Source organism: Triticum urartu, chromosome 1A, assembly GCF_056163025.1.
Source record: "Triticum urartu cultivar PI428250 chromosome 1A, HENAU_Tu73, whole genome shotgun sequence".
Classification (NCBI taxonomy): domain Eukaryota; kingdom Viridiplantae; phylum Streptophyta; class Magnoliopsida; order Poales; family Poaceae; genus Triticum; species Triticum urartu.
The window spans coordinates 547,126,412-547,146,763 of NC_141873.1; the positions used below are offsets into that span (position 1 = coordinate 547,126,412).

At 44.1% G+C, this 20,352-nt stretch overlaps 3 protein-coding genes and 1 non-coding gene across 4 annotated transcripts; 1 reads left to right on the plus strand and 3 right to left on the minus strand.

Annotated features, from left to right (window-relative positions):
* Window positions 1-243: 243 nt before the first annotated feature.
* Window positions 244-3,374, minus strand: LOC147992505 (F-box protein At1g80960-like). The gene is made up of 4 exons (XM_087539042.1): window positions 3,266-3,374; window positions 2,926-3,029; window positions 2,486-2,606; window positions 244-1,053 (listed from the first exon to the last, which is right to left on the minus strand). The coding sequence occupies exons 1-4, from the start codon at window positions 3,372-3,374 to the stop codon at window positions 290-292; spliced, it is 1,098 nt and encodes a 365-aa protein (XP_087395168.1). The 3' UTR covers window positions 244-289.
* A 755-nt stretch (window positions 3,375-4,129) lies between these two features.
* LOC147992506 (FBD-associated F-box protein At1g61320-like) lies at window positions 4,130-7,934 on the minus strand. Its single transcript, XM_087530718.1, has 5 exons — window positions 7,791-7,934; window positions 7,532-7,704; window positions 6,388-7,227; window positions 6,072-6,257; window positions 4,130-5,957 (listed from the first exon to the last, which is right to left on the minus strand). Exons 2-5 carry the CDS (start codon window positions 7,565-7,567, stop codon window positions 5,547-5,549), a joined length of 1,473 nt encoding a protein of 490 aa, XP_087386844.1. The 5' UTR covers window positions 7,568-7,704; window positions 7,791-7,934; the 3' UTR covers window positions 4,130-5,546.
* A 108-nt stretch (window positions 7,935-8,042) lies between these two features.
* Window positions 8,043-8,114, plus strand: TRNAD-GUC (transfer RNA aspartic acid (anticodon GUC)). Its single transcript has one exon. It is a non-coding gene; the product is annotated as a tRNA-Asp (tRNA).
* A 10,290-nt stretch (window positions 8,115-18,404) lies between these two features.
* Window positions 18,405-19,858, minus strand: LOC147992508 (31 kDa ribonucleoprotein, chloroplastic-like). The gene is made up of 3 exons (XM_087540698.1): window positions 19,814-19,858; window positions 19,019-19,333; window positions 18,405-18,569 (listed from the first exon to the last, which is right to left on the minus strand). The coding sequence occupies exons 1-3, from the start codon at window positions 19,856-19,858 to the stop codon at window positions 18,405-18,407; spliced, it is 525 nt and encodes a 174-aa protein (XP_087396824.1).
* Window positions 19,859-20,352: the final 494 nt, after the last annotated feature.

A 20,352-nucleotide genomic window follows, 5' to 3' on the forward strand; every position in this document is an offset into this window, starting at 1 on the left:
ACCATGACTTGCCTTCAGGAAGAAGGAATCCAAGACAGGAGAAGCATCAATGAAAGAAAGCAAAGAGAAGACATCGTAGCTCGTACAGAAGGCCGCCATTGTTGGTTGACTGAGTCCGATGTCCAACTTCTTGAGGTGGAGGAGATTGGAGGGCATGCTTGAAAAGTTGACATTCTAAGGAATGACGAATCCAAAGATTATTCAGGTGTTTATTTTAACATAAAAGTGTTGCATACATATCACTATTCAATATTCACTATATAATTAAACAACCCATCTTATATTATCATTATATGGTGTTAAAGCCAAAAAATACCTTGGTAGGACAGCGTAGGGTAAGGCTCTCAGCATTTCTTGCGATAGATGGAAGCCAAGCATGAGCATATGAGAGAAGAACCCGCGACAAAATTACTTTCTTCAGCTGAGAAGAATTTCTGGCCGAGATTTCTGTCAGGTTATCAGCACCAACACAACGAAGGAAGCAAAGATTTGAAGCATTGATCTCTACCACCTTCAACCTTTGGCATTCTATAATATCGAGGAATTTGAGGTTCTGCATCGTAGAAGGTATTCGCAAGCAATTTATCCCACTACAAAACCAGAGGTCAAGCCGCTCTAGGGCGCAAGATTTTGAGAGCAAGTTCCCTAATCCTTCCTCGGTAGTATGGACAAGATCCAAATGTAAACTTGTCAATTTTCTCAAGAGGCCAAGTGTCGACGTGGGATGAATGCTGCAAGCGGAGAGGGAAAGAGATTGAATTGAACTTGCAGCTGCTTCATCGGACAAAACCGAACACGGGAAGCTGTAGTTTTCCTCCTCGCGGCCGGTCACACACATAGAGAAGTCAAGTTCTTTAATCCCAGGCTTAACTGTGATTTGGAGCCACCTGTCTAGGTAGCAGGGCTTGGTGTTCCTGGAAGGGGGATATTCGAGTTCAAGTATCTCCACCAGAACCCCATTGTTGTGATGGTTTTCAAGAATTTGGTCAACTTTGTCCATGAAATTTATTTCTCTTCTCACAAATTCCATGTCGGTCAACCCAAGCGTATGCACTAGTAGAAAAAGGGCCTGTAGTTCCGGTTCATAAGGGGCCTTTAGTCCCGGTTCTGGAACCGGGACTAAAGGGTCGGTACTAAAGCCTCCCCCTTTAGTCCCGGTTCTAACTGGAACCGGGACTAAAGGCCCTCCACGTGGCCGTTGCCTGGAGGTCCACCTTTAGTCCCGGTTGGTAACACCAACCGGTACTAAAGGAAATTTTATGATTTTTTTGAAATATTTTTTTTGATTTTTTTTTTTGAATTTCAAATATCTGAATTATTTTAACCTCTAATCTCTAATCACCTCTCATCACTGCTCAATTTAACCTTTAATCTCTAATCACCCCTCATCATTCCAAATCATCTAACTTCCCAAACGGTCACCCATCCTCTCACAACTCCAGTCTGAGCACGCTTAACTTCCGGGTTCTATTCTCCCTCGTTTCCAAGTCTGCACTTGTTGTTTTCCTGACAATAGTAAGATGTCAATCCTATTAACCCTCAGGAATTTAGTTTGAGCATGAAGTCACACATTTCACTGTTTGAGTTTGAAACTATTGTTCTAAAAATCAATAATTATTTAGTAACACTAATATTTCTTGAATAAGTAGTTTGACCACAGTTTGATCACAGTTTGACCATAGTTGACCAAAATTCAAAAAAACTGAAATAATTATTTAGTAACACTAATATTCTTGAATAATTATTTAGTAACACTAATACTTCTTGAATAAGTAGTTTGACCATAGTTTGATCAGATTTAACAAAAATTCAAAAAAAACTGAAATTTGAGCATAACTTTTTTTCCTTTTAGAATTTGAGGATTCTAAAAATTTGCAAACAGGCCATAGGCGGTCTCCATCGGATGCAGATTTTCGTTCCGAACATTTTGATATATTATACGTTTTTTTCCGACATCGTATGCAAAAGTTATAGCCGTTTTACATTTCCCCTACATTTTTTGCAAAACATGTCCAAATTTAAGTTTTTAAATTTTCCTAACTAGTAGATGTAGTAATATAACTACCTCTCGAAGGATTTTATTTTTTGAAGTTTTTATCATTTTCTTTTAATTTTTTCAAAACAAAAAAGGCGATCCACCGAGGGGGGGGGGGGGGGTAGAGTTTGAAAATGGGACCTTTAGTCCCGGTTTGAGACACAAACCGGGACTAAAGGGCATCGCACCCCTTTAGTCCCGGTTCGTGTCTCAAACCGGGACTAAAGGTCTAATCTTTAGTCCCGGTTTGGGACACAAACCGGGACTAAAGGGCATCACACCCTTTAGTCTCGGTTCGTGTCTCAAACCGGGACTAAAGGGCTCAGGTGAACCGGGACTAAAGCCTTAGCCACACGAACCGGGACCAATGCTCACATTAGTCCCGGTTCGTGACTGAACCGGGACTAATATGAATATTGCCTCGTGACCAAAGCCCTGTTTTCTACTAGCGATGGTGGTTGAGTACGAGCTTGGAGTAGCATCTCCAGAATTGTACAAATCCGCGGGACACGCAGGCAGCACGGGCAGCGTCTTGGAGTGGCAAGAGGGAGTGTATATGGCGTAGAATGTCCTGCGGAACCAATTGCAAGTGTGACAAGTTTCAACAGTTAGATCTTATTAGCTGGCATGAAGCAGTACAACAGAACCAGAATCGGATAAATTTTGTTTGCTGACTAATCAGTGCATGTACTAAGTAGAGTACTTTGCATCAAAGACCTGCATGCAACTAATGGATGAAGACGGTGCATGGATACAGCTAATTAAGTATGTGCTCTAATAAATGTGGGAACGAGGCTGTGTATGTAACTTTTGCTGGCCAATTTAACACATGCACGGTTACAGTTTACAAGGCATTGCATTGGGATTGGTTGCAAGCAGCGACATACTACCTGTGGAAGATCCTGAAGGACGCGGCCATGACTCATGTTCTGGGCAACTTGAGAAAGTTGTTGGCCCTTTTTCTCGAGGGGTGAAGCCTCCGCTGGTCCACTATCTGCAACACCGGAAGAGCTTGTGGGTATTTCTCTGTTTTGGTGAATGCAGCTGCTTGAACAAGAAAAGATCAAGAACTTGGTGCGCGAGAACCGAAACAGCTAAGCTATACATAGCTAGGTTACGAAGGAATCGGCATGGAAATTATGAAATTGGCTCGCTGAAATTGTTCAGTTTAGCGCTCGACGGCGTTCATGGATCCGGGATGCGTTGGAGAGAGAGACACAGAGTACGTACTTGCAGGCGGATGAGCGGGGAGCGTCGTACGGGCGCTGCCGTCGTGGGTCGCCGTGGTTAGGGACGGAGAAGCACCTGGCGGGCGTTGACGGCGGGGGGAGCCGGACATGGCGAATTCGCGATCGAACTCGCCGTACGTACCGAGGAATAGCTGAGTTTTCGCCGGATACGGCGGCGGCTCTGTTGCGTTTCTTGTTTCAGCTCCAACACGGACGTGCACGTGAGTTTACCTGTGGAAGCAGGATCGAGTTGTCCTAATCATATCAGGTCTTACAACGCTTGTTAATCCAACTTGGCATCCAATTTGTTCGAAACAGGCTTTAGCTCCGCTGTATAGATAAAGCAACATCGGAAGAAGTATACGGCCAAATGATATAAGATGGTGAGGTAACCCTTTTACGAAACCGATCCTGAGATAAACGACATAGCAAAACACACGCGACTACGCTACTGACAAAGAACACTAGGAGAACTAAACACATCCACGCTACCTATAGCACACCTAAGCTTCATGACAACGCCCAAAGGGAACACGGTGCATAGTGTCATCGTTGCCGAGTCCACACGGGACAATGGTCTTCACCCGGAAGAAGTACACAGCCAAATGATATTTATATCCCGTTGCAACGCACGGGCATTATTCTAGTACTACTTATAAAGAACATAAGTTTCCCATTTCACTCGTTCCTTCGTCCAACCGCTCTATATATGCCCGTGCGTTGCAACGGGATATAAATATGCTAGTACAACATTACAACGCACGGAAAATTATCTATTTTATTAAATGAAACATGGTATATTGATGGATTTCTCTTAATATAGAGAATGATAAACAACGCCCTCAGTGATCTACCATTTGTTGTCAGCACAAAAGGGCTCAAAAAGCGATTGTATTTCATAGCCGTATCTAAGTATTGTTTCATAGTAGTCATCTTGATGAAAATGGGTTTGCGTCGAAATAAATGTTTCAAAGGCAACGCTACCAATGGTTTGATCTTTCGCGGAAAAAGAATAGTATGATATGAATATTAAGATCCATACAAGTAAAAAGAAGATAGTTGTGAAGACCCTAATGTATGGTAATAAAAAATTTGTAGGTGAACGAAAAATTGCGGTCAGTCGTCTATAGAAGAGTTTCAAACGATGTGAAATGTTTTTCTTTCTCTATTTACTATTTGAAGTCTTACAAAATTGCACATTAATGAAGTAAAAATACAATCAGTTAACTTCCATCACGGGTCATCGACTTGCATATAAGATCCAGGTTATGCTCCACTTTGGTTGGAGGCTATTCACAAGCTGGTTAAGTTAGCTTGTGGGGGAAGCCTCGTTGTATTTCAGTTAGGTTTTTTAGGGTTTCTTTTTTGGTTAGTTAAATTAAACTCTATGTTATATTTTCTTTCTAAAAGAAGAGTATGCAATAGGTGGAAATATAGATGAACGGTGTCTCACTGGCACACATCTTCTATCTAAAAGGTTCCCCTTGGTTCCAAAATATAATGCATTGTTTCATTGTTCAAATTCATACGTTGACCAATACTTAGTTCAATAGTATTTATTTGAAATTACAGGAAATAGACATCATTAGATTCATCTTCAAAAACACTTCATATAATTATGATATGTAACCATTGTCTAAATATTGTATGAGGGATTTACGGTCAAAAGTCAACTACAAGTAGTCAAATTAAGCCTTATAATTTTGAATGGGGAAATTAAGTAGTAAAGAACTAAAGATATTGTAGCACAATAACACAACTTGATGGTCTACGGATTCAAAATTTAAATTCCCGTTCTCGCCCGTTCGGAAAAGTATGACCGGAAAAAAAATCATCAATTGGTATTGGATAACAATCCTTTTGTTTTTGAATTCCTTGTAAAACACATTAACAAGAATGGATAATCAGAATGCATGCAGATTTCATTAGCAAACACAAATTTGCCAACAAAAATAGCAGGCATGAAACGTGATTTGATGATTTTTCCTAAAAAAAATCTAATAATCCATGCGTAATTTTGGAAATATAGTATAACTAATTCAGTGTAAATTTTTGTTAAAGCTTTTACTTTTCTCTTAAGAATCTAAGTTATGCACACCATAAGATGTTTTCTTGCTTTATAATATTTTCCATGGCATGCTCAGTTTTTTTCAAATCAAGAAAGATTTCCCACCATGGTTCATTCATCTCCCCACCACTCTCCTCCCCTTTATCATGGCAATTAGTTCAAAGCTTTACTTGGTAACCAATACTATGAATGAACATTGTATGTTCCATCCTTGCTATATATGGAGGCATGTATCATGGCATCGACTACACATCTCTAGGACCTCAAATTCAACATTTGGGGGGACTCTTCCGGCGATGCACCTACACGCAGCTTCCACGGCTCTACGAGCTCCGGGGAGATACGTTCTGCACATCGGCGAGCATTGGTCAATCTTTCTTGAGGATGACCATCTGCTAGTGGTACCCGACCTCCTGTCGTAGCGGTAGGTTGTGTCCAACGTCAGGCGCTCGAGCGAGGGTGCACTCTCAAGGATGTAGATTAGGAGTTGGACCAGGCTCTTGGATGGACAGAACCCCATGATTGTCACCTGCCTGAGGCAGTTATGCCGGCCCTCTAGCCTCTGCCTCAGATACTCATGGTCATCTCCAAAACCGAAGTCGGATCTAAGGGCACCCTGCTCTACCTGCATATACATTACACATGCATGTAGGATCAAAATTAATGTTGTTGTTCCGATAAACAAGTTTAACATAGTAATTGGCACAAATAGCTCCAGGAGACGTGGATAGTGACTTACGCGCAGGATGAAGGAATCCAAGGTAGGAGAAGCATCAAGAAATGAAACCAAAGAGAAGACATCATAGCTCTTGGGGAAGTCCGTTATATTTCTAAAAGGTGGGAAGGCCATTGTTGGTCCGAGGAGTTCAATATCCAAGTGCTTGAGGCAGAGGAGCTTGGAGGCCAGGGTTGGAACTTTGGCATTCTAAGGAACGATAAATCCAAGGATTAATCATATGTTTCTTCCAGCATAGAGGTGTGGCATGCATATCTCTATCCATTATATACTTAAACAGTCCATCTATGATCTTGAAGGTGTTAAAATCAACAAATACCTCAGTGCGAGAGCGCAGGGTAAGGCTCTCGACAGTTCCTAGGATGGATGGTAGCTTGGCGCGAGCATCAGAGAGAAGAATGCATGACAAATTTACATTCTTAAGCTGAAAAGAATTTCTAATGGAGATTTCTATCAGGGTCCCAACACAATAAAAGGAGCAGAGATTTGGAGCATCGATCTCTACCATCTTCAAACTCTTGCATTCTGTAATACTAAGGAAATTGAGTTGTTGCATTGTACAAGGTATTTGCAGGCAAGTTATCCCGCTACAAAAGAAGAGGACCAGCTGCTCAAGGGAAGAAGATTTTGAGAGCAATAGGCCTAATCCTTCCTCGCTAATGTCCACAAGAGTCAACTGTAAACATTTCAATCTTCTCAAGAGGCCAAGTGTGGACGTGGGATGAAAAGAGCAACCCCAAAGGCCAAGAGACTGAATCGAACTTGCAGCTGCCTCGTCAGACAAAACGGAACAAGGGAAGTTGTATTTTTCCTTCATGAGTAAAGGCATTGCCAAGTCAAGTTCTTTGATCCCAGCCTTAACGGTGACTTGGAGCCACCCATCGAGGCATGCGGCTTTGATATTGTTGCAAGGGGCAAGATGAAGTTTAAGTGTCTTCACCTTCACCCCATTCCCATAATGGTTTCTAAGAATTTTGTCAACCTTGTCAATGATGTAGGTCTCTCTCTCCTCAAACTTCTTGTGAGTCAACCCAAGTGTTTCGCAGTTGAGTGTGAGGTTAGAATAGCATCTCCAGGAATGTAGAAGCCCACGAGACGCGCAGGCAGCACGCGCGGCTTCTTGCACCGGCAAGAGCGAATGTATACGGTGTACGATGTCCTGCAGAACCAGGGTTGACAAGTTTCAACAGTTAGATTGTAGGTAGTAGTTGGCTGATTAGCCAGCAATGGATGAAGACAGTGTATAAACAAAGACAAGAATATGCAAGTGTTTTTTTTGGCAAATTTACAGTGCGCGTGATACATGAAGCACTGAATTTCTTATGGAAACATAGCGGTTTGAGCAGTTTGTCGCTGGATGGCATTCATGTACAATTGTTTGGTAAAGTTACAAAATAGCGTGGCACTACTTATTTGCTACTCCCTCCGTTTCTAAATATAAGTCTTCGAAAACAAGATTATACCTGTGGGAGTTCCTCGAAAACAAGATTTTGACTCATATTTCGGCGAGCGCCTCAGGAAATATGGCCGGTTGCACCGTCTGCCTCAGCCGGCCGATGAAGCCTCTGGTCCACTATCTCCAATGCAGCGGATACGGTAAGTATTGTCCCACCTTTGCTGATGCAGCTGTGAGATTCTGCGAGAGGGAGCTGTGAATTCTCAACAACCAGAACGGTTTTCGCCTATGAACAGGAGAAGCGCGACGTGTTGGGATATACATACATGATGCTGCGGCAGGAGTAGGGGTCGCCGTGCGTGGACGGCCACCGAGAGGGCGTCGGTTGGAGGCGCCGGCGAGGGGACATCCGGATTGACCTCGCCTGAGCACGCGCTTTGAAGGTTTCGGCCGTGCCTATATTTTCGCCGGAAACAGCGGCCTTCGTTTCCCTTTTTAGCTAGCCCCATTCTGGGGGCAAATCTCTGAGCTATTACGGCTCACATCGAGGAATCCCTGTTTATCACGTTTCCAGTGAGGTCGTTGTAGTATAGTGGTAAGTATTCCCGCCTGTCACGCGGGTGACCCGGGTTCGATCCCCGGCAACGGCGCTTCATTTTTTTCTTCTCATTTTTTTGCACTTTGTATATTTTTTCGTTCGCCTAAGTATTCAGGAATCCGTCAGAACTCACACAGATGCATAGCAAATACAGCTGACGAGAAAATACCGACCAGCATCTTCGCCCAAAAAGCCTATCAAATCTCTACATGTTACTCCGAATTAATCGTCGTTCTTACATCTAGATACATCCATTTCTGCGACGAGTAATTTGGAGTGGAGGGAGTACCTGACTAGACATAAGCATCATGTTATTCAGTTATAACATGTCAAGACCATTTGTGCTTTCTTGTTGTGATCATGTACCAATGCCTAGGTGAACTTGCTGTAACTGAATTATTTGTGCTTTCTTGCTGTAACTGACCCGGGTTCGATCCCCGGCAACGGCGCTTCACGTTTTTTTTTCCGTTTGCTTTTGTTACTTCATTTTTTTCTCTGTAAAATTCCGCTGTATCTATACTGCGTCGTCAAGACCTCGAGCCGGAGCTCTACAAGATGGCTGCTACAAAGAACCTCTTTGTCAGAGGTGGATGATAGAATTTAACAGCGAGGCACAGTTTGGCTCTTTCATCAGGATTAGGGAGATCGTTCTTCACTCACCTGGTCGATGGAGTACAGCAATCAGGCCTTGGTAATTAGCATCCGAAATCCTACCAAAATCAGCTCTATCTGTATCCTGTCATGACCACTTGCAGCAGGAGAAATATAGGAGGAAGAGGAGGATGACGAACCGCAGTTCCTTCAAAATATTCAGTTGCACACCACCCTCTTATTATGACAAAATTATGTTGCAGTGCTACTCATTTAGGTACTGGCACTTACAATTTGTCAATAGGTCATGCAAATGCAGCCACTTGGCACAATAATTTTGTTCACACTCATGTTCCCTGCCCAAGCATAAGCATCATGCTATTCAGTTATGACATGTATCATTTGTGCTTTCTGTAACTGAATTCATGTTCCGGAACTTAGATGCTCTGAATCTTTGTGATTTCGTGCTGTAATCAAATCCATGTTCCAATTCTTACAATTGTTCAGCATATTACCATTTTTTTTCAAGAATTTCAATATATTACCATGGTAATGCAACATCTTTGCACACTCGCATATGACTGGTTACTACTGTAGGACTTAATTATTTCATGTGTCCTCGACTTGATCCAACTTGTATTTTCAAACTGTTGACACAAGGAATCAGGGAAGAGTGAACAGCTAATGTAGCAATCCACATGGAATAGAAGATAAATCATACTCCTATAGCAATTAGTTTCAGAAATTTATGGTACACGTCAATACCAGCTTGATTTTGTGGTCACACGCACAGAAGTCTCAAAGTTTCAAAAGGTAAACTATATCAGCATGCTGAAATTGTGTGACAAGTTATCACTGAATATTTCTCTCTCAGGAAAGAATTGAATCACAGTAACATATGATCTCCTAGTTAAAAATTTGCACCACCTTTAAGAATTTTGATCACTTCACACCACATTATAAATTCACCATGTTTCATTTTAAGATCCCTGCTTTCCCATTACATCCTTCTCGTATGCACCTCCAGTCCGAATTGAAATGTCGGAAAGATACCGTGATAAATGCTCCCTGCCAGCGCTAAGCTAATGTAGTGTGAACTGTGAAGTGGTCTAATTTCTCAAAAAAGGTTGCAAACTGTCCGACTCTGTTTTTATTCATTTAGTTTTACAAATTTCATATAAAACATAGCCCGGAAGTCCAGAACCGCTGAAGAGCAGTTATAAAGTAAAAAATCAATTTGCATATTAAGAACCGGAAGATTACATTGCACAATTTTGAAAGCTAGGTAGTGGATAAGTAAAATCTGCAAGTTGCTATGTAGACAACAAAGATTCAAAGAAACAATGGCAAAACACAATAGGGTCAGGGTGCATGAATCATAATGGTTAGTGGTGAACTTGAATGGTACTTCATATTACAGGGACCCTCAGGACGGGTTTAGATGAATGGATGATGGAGCACCGCTGTCCCTGCCGTTGTCGGAGCACCGCTGGGCAAAGCCTGCGTGACGGATGATGGCGGGGGGAGGGAGGCTTCCTCCGTCGTGGTTCTAGGGTGCGGGATGATGACGGAGGCGGGCCTTCCTCTGTCGTGGTTCTGGAGCATGATCGCGGTGGATCTCCGGGCGAGTGTCCCAGTCTGGCATGTACGAGGCCAGCATCGGCCACGCAACGATGTGGCTTCTTCTGCGGTCGACGGTCCACACCGACGGTGTGGTGGTTCCGGCCGTGTGCGGCTGTTTACCGGCGGCGGGGAAGTTCCCTTGGGGTGTGGCGGAAGACAGTGGAGATGGATCCGGTGGTCCTGTTGAATGTGAGTATGCTAGCAAAAACTTAATTCGGCCTCAGTCGGAACCGCCAACAGCGGCACCCCTAGGCGCCGTTACCTCGTTGGAGGTGTTGTGCGGGCGGTTCTCGTTCCTTCTGTGCTCTGGGGGAAACCCTAGATTTAGGCTTTCTAGATCGGATGATGGCGATGTTCTTGCGTCGTCACCCAACTACTGCAAGAACGCCAAGCAGTGGCGGGCAAGGCTCGCAGGGGCGCTCGCCACTGACCTCCCGCCACTGTTAAAATGGCATCAGTGGCAGGCATGCGCTCGTCATTAAGTGCCTCTGCAGTGGCCGGCAACACACCTGTGCCCGTCACTACTGATAGTTGTGGCAGTGGCGGGCAGATTGAAGCACCCACCACTGAAAGCTTAGGCATGCAAATTAAAACTTTTGCAGATACGGCAACATTTGTGCTGCCATAGCTGTGTTTTGCATAAACCCAACCTAAGAATTTCATACGCTGCGACCTTGGAGATTAGAAGCAAATAGATCACATATGTAAGCTTTGGCATGCAAGTTCACTAGGTAATTAGTACTCTTCTAACAACTACTAACACTTAAAATTTGTTCCAATTGATAAATCAACATTAAAGTATCACAGGTATCTTAACTAACTCACTAAGTGTTCATCAGATTGAAGACATTTGACTTGGAACTTATTTCTAAATAAGGTATACAACAACCACCATGTGAAAGTTGTTGTTGTTGTTGTTGTTTAACGTGATGACCACTGTTGTGTCAACCCTTAGTCGTCTCTTTTCCTTCAGGAATCCCCGACCACTACTAGGGAAAAGCCTACCAGCAGCAAGGGTTTTGGACCTCTCAGTAGCGCGGGCACCGGCGCTACTAATAAGGCGCTACAGCTAACGTATAGCAGTAGCGCCAGTTGTCCCACGCTACTGCTATACATGAATAGCTGTAGGGCTCTTTAGGAAAGGGCGCTACTGATATTATCTGCAGCGCTGTTTGCTGGGACGCGCTACTGACAATGCGGCGCTACTGCTAAATTTCCCCCCTCGCTACTACTAGTTTATTTATTAGTTTTTTTCCTGCATATTTGTTTTGTATTTGTTTTGTATTTGAATAGGCTTTATACAATAATCTTTAGCATATCATACACATACAAATGTAATCATAGCATATACATACAATTAGTCTCATCAAATCATGTCATCATCATAATCATCATCCAACACAAAGTGGTCTCTCGTCATCATCTCGAAAATAGCGATACAAGTCTCGAATGATATGCAAATACATCGTCATCCATCTAAACAATGATATACGCGAGAAGAGCTATTACTTTGAGAACATGAGTTCGTATCCCTCTTTCGCATTAGCGTGAACCTCTAAACTAACTACTGCCTGTCGCTTGGAAACCGGAAGGGCCTGGCACTCCGGCCACTTGTCGTATATATACTCCTGGCATAGCACTTCTTCGCCATCTATGATCTATGCACCTGCATCATCACATGAGTCGATGATATGCAACATATATAGTTGAGCAACAGAAATAGACAGACTTGGCAAAAATAAAAACAACATATCATAAGCATAAATAACAAAGTTCATCGTACCCCAAAATGGCCTAACTAGAGTGATTTTCGCTAGTCGAGGAGGAGGACGGTTTAATTACATCACAAATAAAGTTTCATCGTGCATAACTCAAAGTTTTTTCATACAGAAAGTATGGACTAAACGGACACATTGTCATATATCGACAATCACTCCAACATGTCGTTCCATCCATCCAAGTCAGGGAGATAGTCCCCGAGCCTAGTGAAAGGCTTTAGGTCGAGACGCTGAGAGGCTATCCATGTTCGGACGTCTTCTCGCGACATTTGTCCTTCTCCGTAGAACATCCCTGTTTTTCCGACGACCTCCTTCATGATGATTTGGGCAAGTTCGCGCTGGATGTTATAGAACTCAGCTCGAAGTCGATGATCCTCGATATCTCCTATGTCCTTTGCCCATTGCAGAATATGGGCATCGCCGGAAGAAGGTGCCATGCGAAGGTTTTGGCGATCCCGTCTGTACTCCAGCATGTGGTGTAGGACATAGAATCCATCATTAAGAGAATCGTCCGGTTGCTGGATGCGGCAGAAGTTGGTCTTATGGCCAAAGGCGACCCTGCCGCCCCTCATCTTCTTATCCCTGACCTCTCCACCCAGTGATTGGTAGTGATACATAGCACTGTCGAGAACATCCTTGATGTGGGTGTAATCCTTTTTGTGAATGTTCTTCGACGTGTCCAAGTAAAGAGCATGGGAGAATCGGGGGTAGAGGATGATGAGGACGGCGCGCCCGCCGCTGCGCAAAATAAGTCCTCAAATTAATTAGCCTCCACTGTGCAAATGAATGATTGAAATCGAAGGAAGGGTAGCAGCGCGGATGACTTACACGGGATGATAAGGCACGAGAATCGCCCCCTTGTCCTTATTGGTGAGCATGAAACTAACGATGTAATCCCTCGCGTATTCACGGTGATTTGCGCAGACTCCCAAGAAGCCCTCGTGCATGTAGTACGGGTCAGCGACACAGATATGAGATATCTGCTCAACCCTGATGATGTAGTTCATGTGCAAGGCATAAAGGCGGACAAACGTAAAATCCAGCTTATTCACGTGAAACATGTCGAATATGTAATCGAATCGGAGGAAGAACTTATCCGTGGGGAAGCTGTCGACGTACGACATTTGCCGCGGAATGTTAACCACGTAGAGTGGGTATCCTGGATCTTTCGAGGCGATGAGGTCTTTCTCTACCCGCAGCACATCGTCATGAAGTCTCTTTAGATTGCCGAATGTGGCCCGTAGCGCTGTTGCAGGTAGGATTGGTTGACCGGGGATATGCCATTTATCCGCACCGGGGATATCTATACAGTCCTGAAGCCGAGGCTGCTGAGGCGGCTGGATCATAGAAACAGCTTTTTTTGCCTTTCCTCGCTCTCTTCCTAAACTTCTTTACTACTGGAAGGTCGTCCATAATATGTTGAGACGGCAATTCAGGCACCGACTCATGACGCTCAAACCCTGAGGAGGCGCCAGTATAGACATACTGTTCAGCAGCGCCATCGTCGTCCTCATCCTCATCCATGGCAACGTCATCAGCGACTAATGGAGCCTCCTCCTTACCCCGTCCACCATCACCCAACCCGACACCCGACGATAATTGGGAAGGTGGGGTGTTGATGTTCATACCTTGCTGAGGCTGCGTGCTCGTGGGTGTGCTCCCGGCCACCTCTAGACGAAGCAGACTCTTTGGCCACAACAGGACCCACCCAGCATTGCAACAATCACCAAGCCGCCGTGGTGTCTCGTCGTCATCCCCCAGTAGTACTGGAGGAGGCAAATTCTCGTGGCCTGATTTGACACTGGCCACGGAAACCTTGAAGACGTTCGGGGGGATCGGCTGGCTGTGGAACAATGGTTCCTTCGGCTCCATTATCTTCGCCTTCCCCACGTCCACCTTCTGGTCGCCGATGGTGTACAATATGGTGCACGGGGTTTCGTCGGCCTGCAAAGAAAAGTCTGCGACGTGAGACATCCGAAAGGCAACGAAAACGGAAGATTATACATTTATATTGAAGGGGGACGGTGTGACAGATACCGTGAGGGCGTCGAGCTCAGCCAAAGATGAAGCACCGCCTAGCACGTCCGGTGCGGGAGCAGGTGCAGCTGCAGGTGCTGGTGCAACGCTAGTCGAGCTGCTCCCCGCCAAGAAGTCAGCAAGGGGAAAGTCGGCTGCATCTTTTTTTGGATTTTGCCTGGTCCAATTGAAAACGGCCGGAACCAAGGTAGTAGAAATATCTAAAGCCACCTGTTTTGCGGCAGCTACCGCTGTTGCGACTGTCTTAGTTGATTTCTTCTCAACCGCAATCTCAACCCTCTTGTCGATGTTTTCTTCATTTAACCTCCGTCTTTCCTTTCTCTCCTCCATGGTCTCACGGTAGTACTTCTTCCACGTGGCGCCGTCTCCGACACCGTGCACGCGTCCATACGACGGTTGAGTATCCACCGGTTGTTATTTCAATATGTTCAACGCCTGGTTGAATGGAGTGTCCCACTTGGGCCTCGCCAATGCCTCAGACGGCGAGTCGCTTTCGGCCGCAATCCTGTGCTGCTCTCTCTGCAAAAGGCACAATGATCGTTTACAAATATGACTAACGTGTGCAGTTGAATTGATCAGAAACTAAAATTACCAGCAGTCTCATGAACTCCGTAATGACCGGTGTTGTCTCGTAAACCTTTTTCACTGGGTCCCAACGATGCCGGGCCCTGAGGACGTCACGCTCCTGCGGGACGGTGAACTCCGCCAAGGGGTCTGGGATGCCCAGACTCGCGGCTTTCGCGTCCTCCTTGGCCCATTTGGACCTCTTTCCGCCGTAACCACGACTTCCGAGGTGGTGGCTCCCAATGTTCCTCTCTTGAAGCCCCTTCATGTACTTAGACTTTTTTTGGCATCTTCGGCCTCGCAAGCCTCCTTGAATATTTGAAACTGCTCTTCCGTGATTGTCGGATTATCCTTTACAATCTCGGAGTAGGGTTCCTTCTTGTCGATGATCCTTGCTTTCACTCGATTTTTCCAGGCGGCCAACACGTCGCTAAACTTGGTCATGGCGTGTTTGTTTATCTTCTTCATTGTCGGGTCCTCATCTGGATCTTTATAATCCTTCTCATTCCGGCCCGGGAACAAGAATATCTGGTGAAACTTCTTTGGGAGGGAGCTCCTCGTATTTTCTATCTTCTGTAGTTTCTCATCGTTGATGGTGGCGGTTGTCCGTACGATGCAGCCTATTTGATTGCCGTAGCATCGACGCGCTTCCTCGGGCGCCATTGGCTCAAAATTGCCGTCGTCCACCTCCGTGACCACCACTCTAGTAGTCCTGAGTTTGTTAGGAACCCGTTGCCTCTTTGCTTTCGGTTCTACACCGGCTCCGCTCCCCGAAGCAGCGCCGGTCTCAGTCTCAGCGCCGGTCTCGATGCCGGTCTGAGTCTGAGCGCCGGTCTCAGTCTCAGCACCGGTCTGTGTGTCGGTCCCGGTCCCCGATGCCACCGGTGGGCCCAGCTATAACATCGGTTGATCATCGGTAAGGCTAAAAAATTCGTCTGCCGCCCGGTAGGCGTCGTCGCAATCACCAGAACCCTGTCCTTCATCGTTGCTAGCCATGTTTCCTATGATTAAATCTAGTCAATTAATTCTAGACCTAATAAAATGAATAATGACATAAAAAAGGCCTATTGTTTTGCAGGAATGTTGACTCCTTCCCGGTGTGGCAAATCACGGGCACTCGATATGTCCTAGTTTGTAGCACAAGTCATGCCGAAATTCATGGAAAATTTCGGCATGAGCTTTGCTAAAAAGTGGACAAATCGAGAACCTGAAATTTGCCGGAAAAGAAATGAATCAACATTCCGGCAAAACATAGGCCACTAAGCATCATTCCCTACAAACAGTGTCCAAATATACACGAGCAACCACATGTGCAAACAGTGTAGAAGAAAATTCATTTAACTACTAATAGAACAAAATCCAGTTAACTTTAGTGCTCTATAATGATGAAAGGAAAAAAATTAGTTAACTACTAATTTCATTCATTTAGGTTATTCATTTAACATCACCTAATTAACCTACTGTACCAATACTACTAGCAGCACTACTAACCTAATTAACCTAGCAAAACTCTAGTGCCCTAACTGAAAAACATCTAATTAACATCTAATTTTTTCTCTAAAATACAGAGAGAGATGAGTGAGGGGGAGGGGTGGGGAACTTACAGAGAGGGGAGAGACGATGGCGGGGAGGTGCTCGGTGACAGAGGCAGGGGCGGAGAGGGCGGGCTCGGGCTCAGGCACGGCGGTGAGGTGGAGGGCGCCGACGGTGACGTGGAGGGCGGCCTTGGGCGGCGGCTGTGAGGCTGAGGGGGCCTCGGGCGGCGGCGGTGAGGCTGAGGGCGGCCTCGAACGGCGGCGGTGAGGCTGAGGGCGGCCTCGGGCGGCGGCGGTGAGGAGACGGCGGCGAGGGCGAGGGACGATTTGGGGAAGAATTGGTGACCGGGGGGCGGGATGGGGGGAACCGCTGTTTAAGTGAAACGTAACGGTAGCGCGTTTCCGGAAACGCGCTATAGCTAAGTTAGCTATAGCGCGTTTACTGAAACCCGCTACTGCTATTCCTTTCTCCTTTTTTTCCTTTTTTTCTTTTATTTTTCTTTACATTTTATTTTTTCTCTTTCTCTTTTTTCTATTTTTTCATTTTCATTTACTTTTCTACTTGTTTTTCACTTTATTTTATTTCCGTTAGTGCTGGGCCATTATACGCGGTACTGTTAGGTTGGGCTAGCCATGTGCGCCCAGTTCAAACGTAGCAGCAGCGCTTTTCGCTAGTACGCGCTACTGCTAAAGTCATAGCAGTAGCGCGGTTTATTTACGCGCGCTGCAGCGCTTGATTTTGTACAGCGCTACTGGTAAAATTCTGTGTATAGGCTTTTCCCTAGTAGTGGACAGCTGATCTCATAGAACGATATGCGGCCGTCTGTGTCAACCCTTAGTCGTCTCTTTTCCATGTCGGCATCGTGCAAGTGTTGGAATTCGACATGATCATCTTCTACATCAGGGTCGTCATAGCAGCGCAACCACTGTTTCGGCCTCCAAAGTAGACTAGCCGACTCAAGAACCACCATGGGACCAAGACAAAAGAAATGGGAGAGGTTGCAGTTTGTACTGATGCAAAGGTCGTGACTGGAGGACCAGGGTCAGAGACGACCACACTTGACTAGGGCGCCGGTGAGTTGGCGACCAGGGAGTTGTTCTGAGGGCGACGAATAGGGGTAACCAATCGCGTGGTATGACGGCAGCGGCAACGGCGAACATGAACTGTTGTTACGTTAATAATAGGAAATGAGTAAATGACTATACTAACCTCAGGAAAACAACGGTGGGAAATTAGTGTACTGCTCCCTCAACTCTATGGCAGTATAAGGTTCCATAAAACAGCTGAACTAATTAGGTTTCAAGCATCATGCTACTACAGTATCCGGCACCTTGCCTCCATATCCAATCTCTTGTCCCCTCCTCTATGTCATTGCTCTGGTACTGCAGGATAGATGGGAGAGGGTCGCCGTCCATCGTTTGGTGCAAAGAATTATCTTTTTATTAGGTTCGACTGTCTTGGTGAATTTTTTTGACCATGCAGTATTACCTCGAATAAAATTTGCACGGATCCAATCCCATTGAAAGCGCTTGGTACGGTCCTACCAAGGAGCTTGAGAGTGTTTTTGCAGAGAGAGAGTAAAAGAGAGGTCATTGACGAAATATCTTGAGAAGAGGGAAGAATATGCATCAATTTTTCATTTTGCACCAAAAGATTGCACACAATTCAAAATTAAGGCAGTTTTTTAATATAAATAAACAATTACAAATTTAATTTAAGCTAGTATTCAAACTTTGCAATACACTGCCAAATGTATAAATCAGAAATTACCTTTTACAAATATACAAAAACGATGTTAGTGAAGACAAAGTAAAAGTTGAGCCAAACCAAAACCAAGTAGTGAAATTCATACATCCAGTGTTGTAAGAATTTCCATACATTATTTTGTAGTAAAAGATTGAACAAAATTTAAAAAATGCTTTAATTCAATTTAACCACCTACCCGAAAACTTATTATATATTCTCCGCTGATAATACATAAACCATCATCGTAGATGGCTCAAAAGGCAGTAGAAAATGTTTCCTTTCATCTACAAAGTAGAGTCTTTGGTGGATAACTCATACAACTTCCTAAAGATCTAAGGAAAGGCATCACAATTCTGGACAACAGGATAGGGTGGGGGATATGGGATATCTTAGATGAAGACATAAAATGCGGCTCTGGTTTTGACCGAGTCATCTGTGATACTGTTCCAAGAGTACACGTCATGTAACTAAATAATCTTCCACAACACCACTAGAGCAAAATGTAATAGCGTCAAACCAAAATATATATCATGGTCAAGACTATACTCTCTCGATCCGACAAAATTCACATGCTGTTCTGGCTTCCACATCACCTTCACGATGCTCACTTCAAGGATGCATCCACCCAAAACCTGATACATGAGAAAGAAGGCATCCATTGATTGCTACACATCCATAAACCAACCAAAGATGGTCATGCATAATTTGATTATTGAAAACACCCTTAATCTTCTATATCTAAATAGCTAACCCACTAACATATTTATGTGAACATGCCCCCATGCCAGCTCATCATATAAACATGCATGCACAAGACCTACCCTCATCACGCAAACATGCATGGGGCAAGGCCCATCACCTCATCAAGATACACATGAATGCAAGAAGACCCACATGGTCATGCAAACATGCATGGGAAAAGGCCCACCTCGTCAATAATTAAATACAGTAAATCATATTTTTTTACTTTTAGTTCTCATATTATTCACAATAATCAAATATCATGAAAGTATACTACAAGTGAGTCCCACAGCAACACGGAAGGTATCATCTAGTTAAGCCATAATATGTATGCACTCACCAGTCCATCAAGTGTAGCAAGAGCATTAGCATGTTCCTCGACCATCTCCATGGTCACATACCCGAATCCCTTCGAGATATTGGTCTTCTTCTTACATCTCACCTTAGCTTGGGACACCTTACCATGCTGGCCGAAGAACCGACGCAGTTGAGAGTTATTCACCCTGCGAGGTAGGTTATTTACAATCACCGTGAAATAAGACTTGTATTGTTTTTGCTGAGGTCTCTCCATGTGAATAGTGCTTTTTGGAGTTATAGTCGTCTGTTGGTTTTTCCTCTTCCACCATTTTGAACTCTCACACCTTTCACTGATTTCCTTATCCAGCAAAATCAAATTTATAGCGGAACAGACGGTTAGTACATTTATCTAACCAATACTACAGTGATGCAATACAAAGTTTAACCATTGGCTAATCCTATGACAATTGTTAAATTAAAACAAATAAAATATGACACTACTAACTGCTACATTGAATAAATAATGCTCATGATGCACGCGTGTTGTCAGTATAAATGTGGTTTTTACAAAGTATAGCGCTGGTCACTGAACTAGCAAAAAAGGGTTTGTCTATTTCCAAGAAAATAACTCTCCCTCACTTCTAAGTTGATGCCAAGGTCTAAGGTTGTTGGTCGAATCACAGATGGAAGAGAAGATTTGATCGCACAACTGTGAAATGACAATACCTAAGTAGAATGTGAAATAGTCATGTTCGGTACGAGATATAACTTTTGTGGAGTTAGGTCTAAATGTAATTGCAATTCACAAAAAAAGAGGTCCAAATATAATCACATATACCTGGTTTGGAGCAACGACGGGCTGGGGGAAGATCCACATGCACATATCTTTTTATTAGGTTCTGATGCCTTGGTGAAATTTCTTTGACCAGCAGCATTACCTTGAACAAAATTCGCACAGGTCCAATCCCATCGAAAGCGCTTGGTACGGTCCTAGTAAGGAGCTCGAGGGTGTTTGTGCAGAGAGTGAGAGAGAGGTCATGGACAAAATATCTTGAGAAGAGGGAAGAATGTGCATCAATGTTTTCATTTTGCAACAAAATATTGCACACAATTCAAAATTAAGCCAGTTTTGTAATATATAAATCTAATTTAAGCAAGCATTCAAACTTTGCAATACACTGCCAAATGTAAAAATCAGGAATTACCTTTTACAAATACACAAAGGATGTTCCTGAACACAAAGTAAAAGTTGAGCCAAACCAAAAGCAGTAGTGCAATTCATCCACCCATTGTTGTAAGAATTTCCATACATTATTTTATAGTAAAAGACTGAACAAATTAAAAAAATGCTTCCATTCAACCACCTACCCGAAAACT

Coding starts and splice junctions, on each gene's coding strand:
- LOC147992505 (XM_087539042.1), bottom strand. CDS start 3,374: ATGTCCGGCTCCCCCCGCCGTCAACGCCCGCCAGGTGCTTCTCCGTCC. Junction 2,607..2,925: donor TCCTTCAGGATCTTCCACAG/GTAGTATGTCGC, acceptor TTGGTTCCGCAG/GACATTCTACGCCATATACA. Junction 1,054..2,485: donor GCTCGTACTCAACCACCATC/GCTAGTAGAAAA, acceptor TTTTTCTACTAG/TGCATACGCTTGGGTTGACC.
- LOC147992506 (XM_087530718.1), bottom strand. CDS start 7,567: ATGAGTCAAAATCTTGTTTTCGAGGAACTCCCACAG. Junction 7,228..7,531: donor TTTTCGAGGAACTCCCACAG/GTATAATCTTGT, acceptor CTGGTTCTGCAG/GACATCGTACACCGTATACA. Junction 5,958..6,071: donor TGGATTCCTTCATCCTGCGC/GTAAGTCACTAT, acceptor ATGTATATGCAG/GTAGAGCAGGGTGCCCTTAG.
- LOC147992508 (XM_087540698.1), bottom strand. CDS start 19,858: ATGTGCATGTGGATCTTCCCCCAGCCCGTCGTTGCTCCAAACCAG. Junction 19,334..19,813: donor CCGTCGTTGCTCCAAACCAG/GTATATGTGATT, acceptor TTGCTGGATAAG/GAAATCAGTGAAAGGTGTGA. Junction 18,570..19,018: donor TTGCTACACTTGATGGACTG/GTGAGTGCATAC, acceptor CTCATGTATCAG/GTTTTGGGTGGATGCATCCT.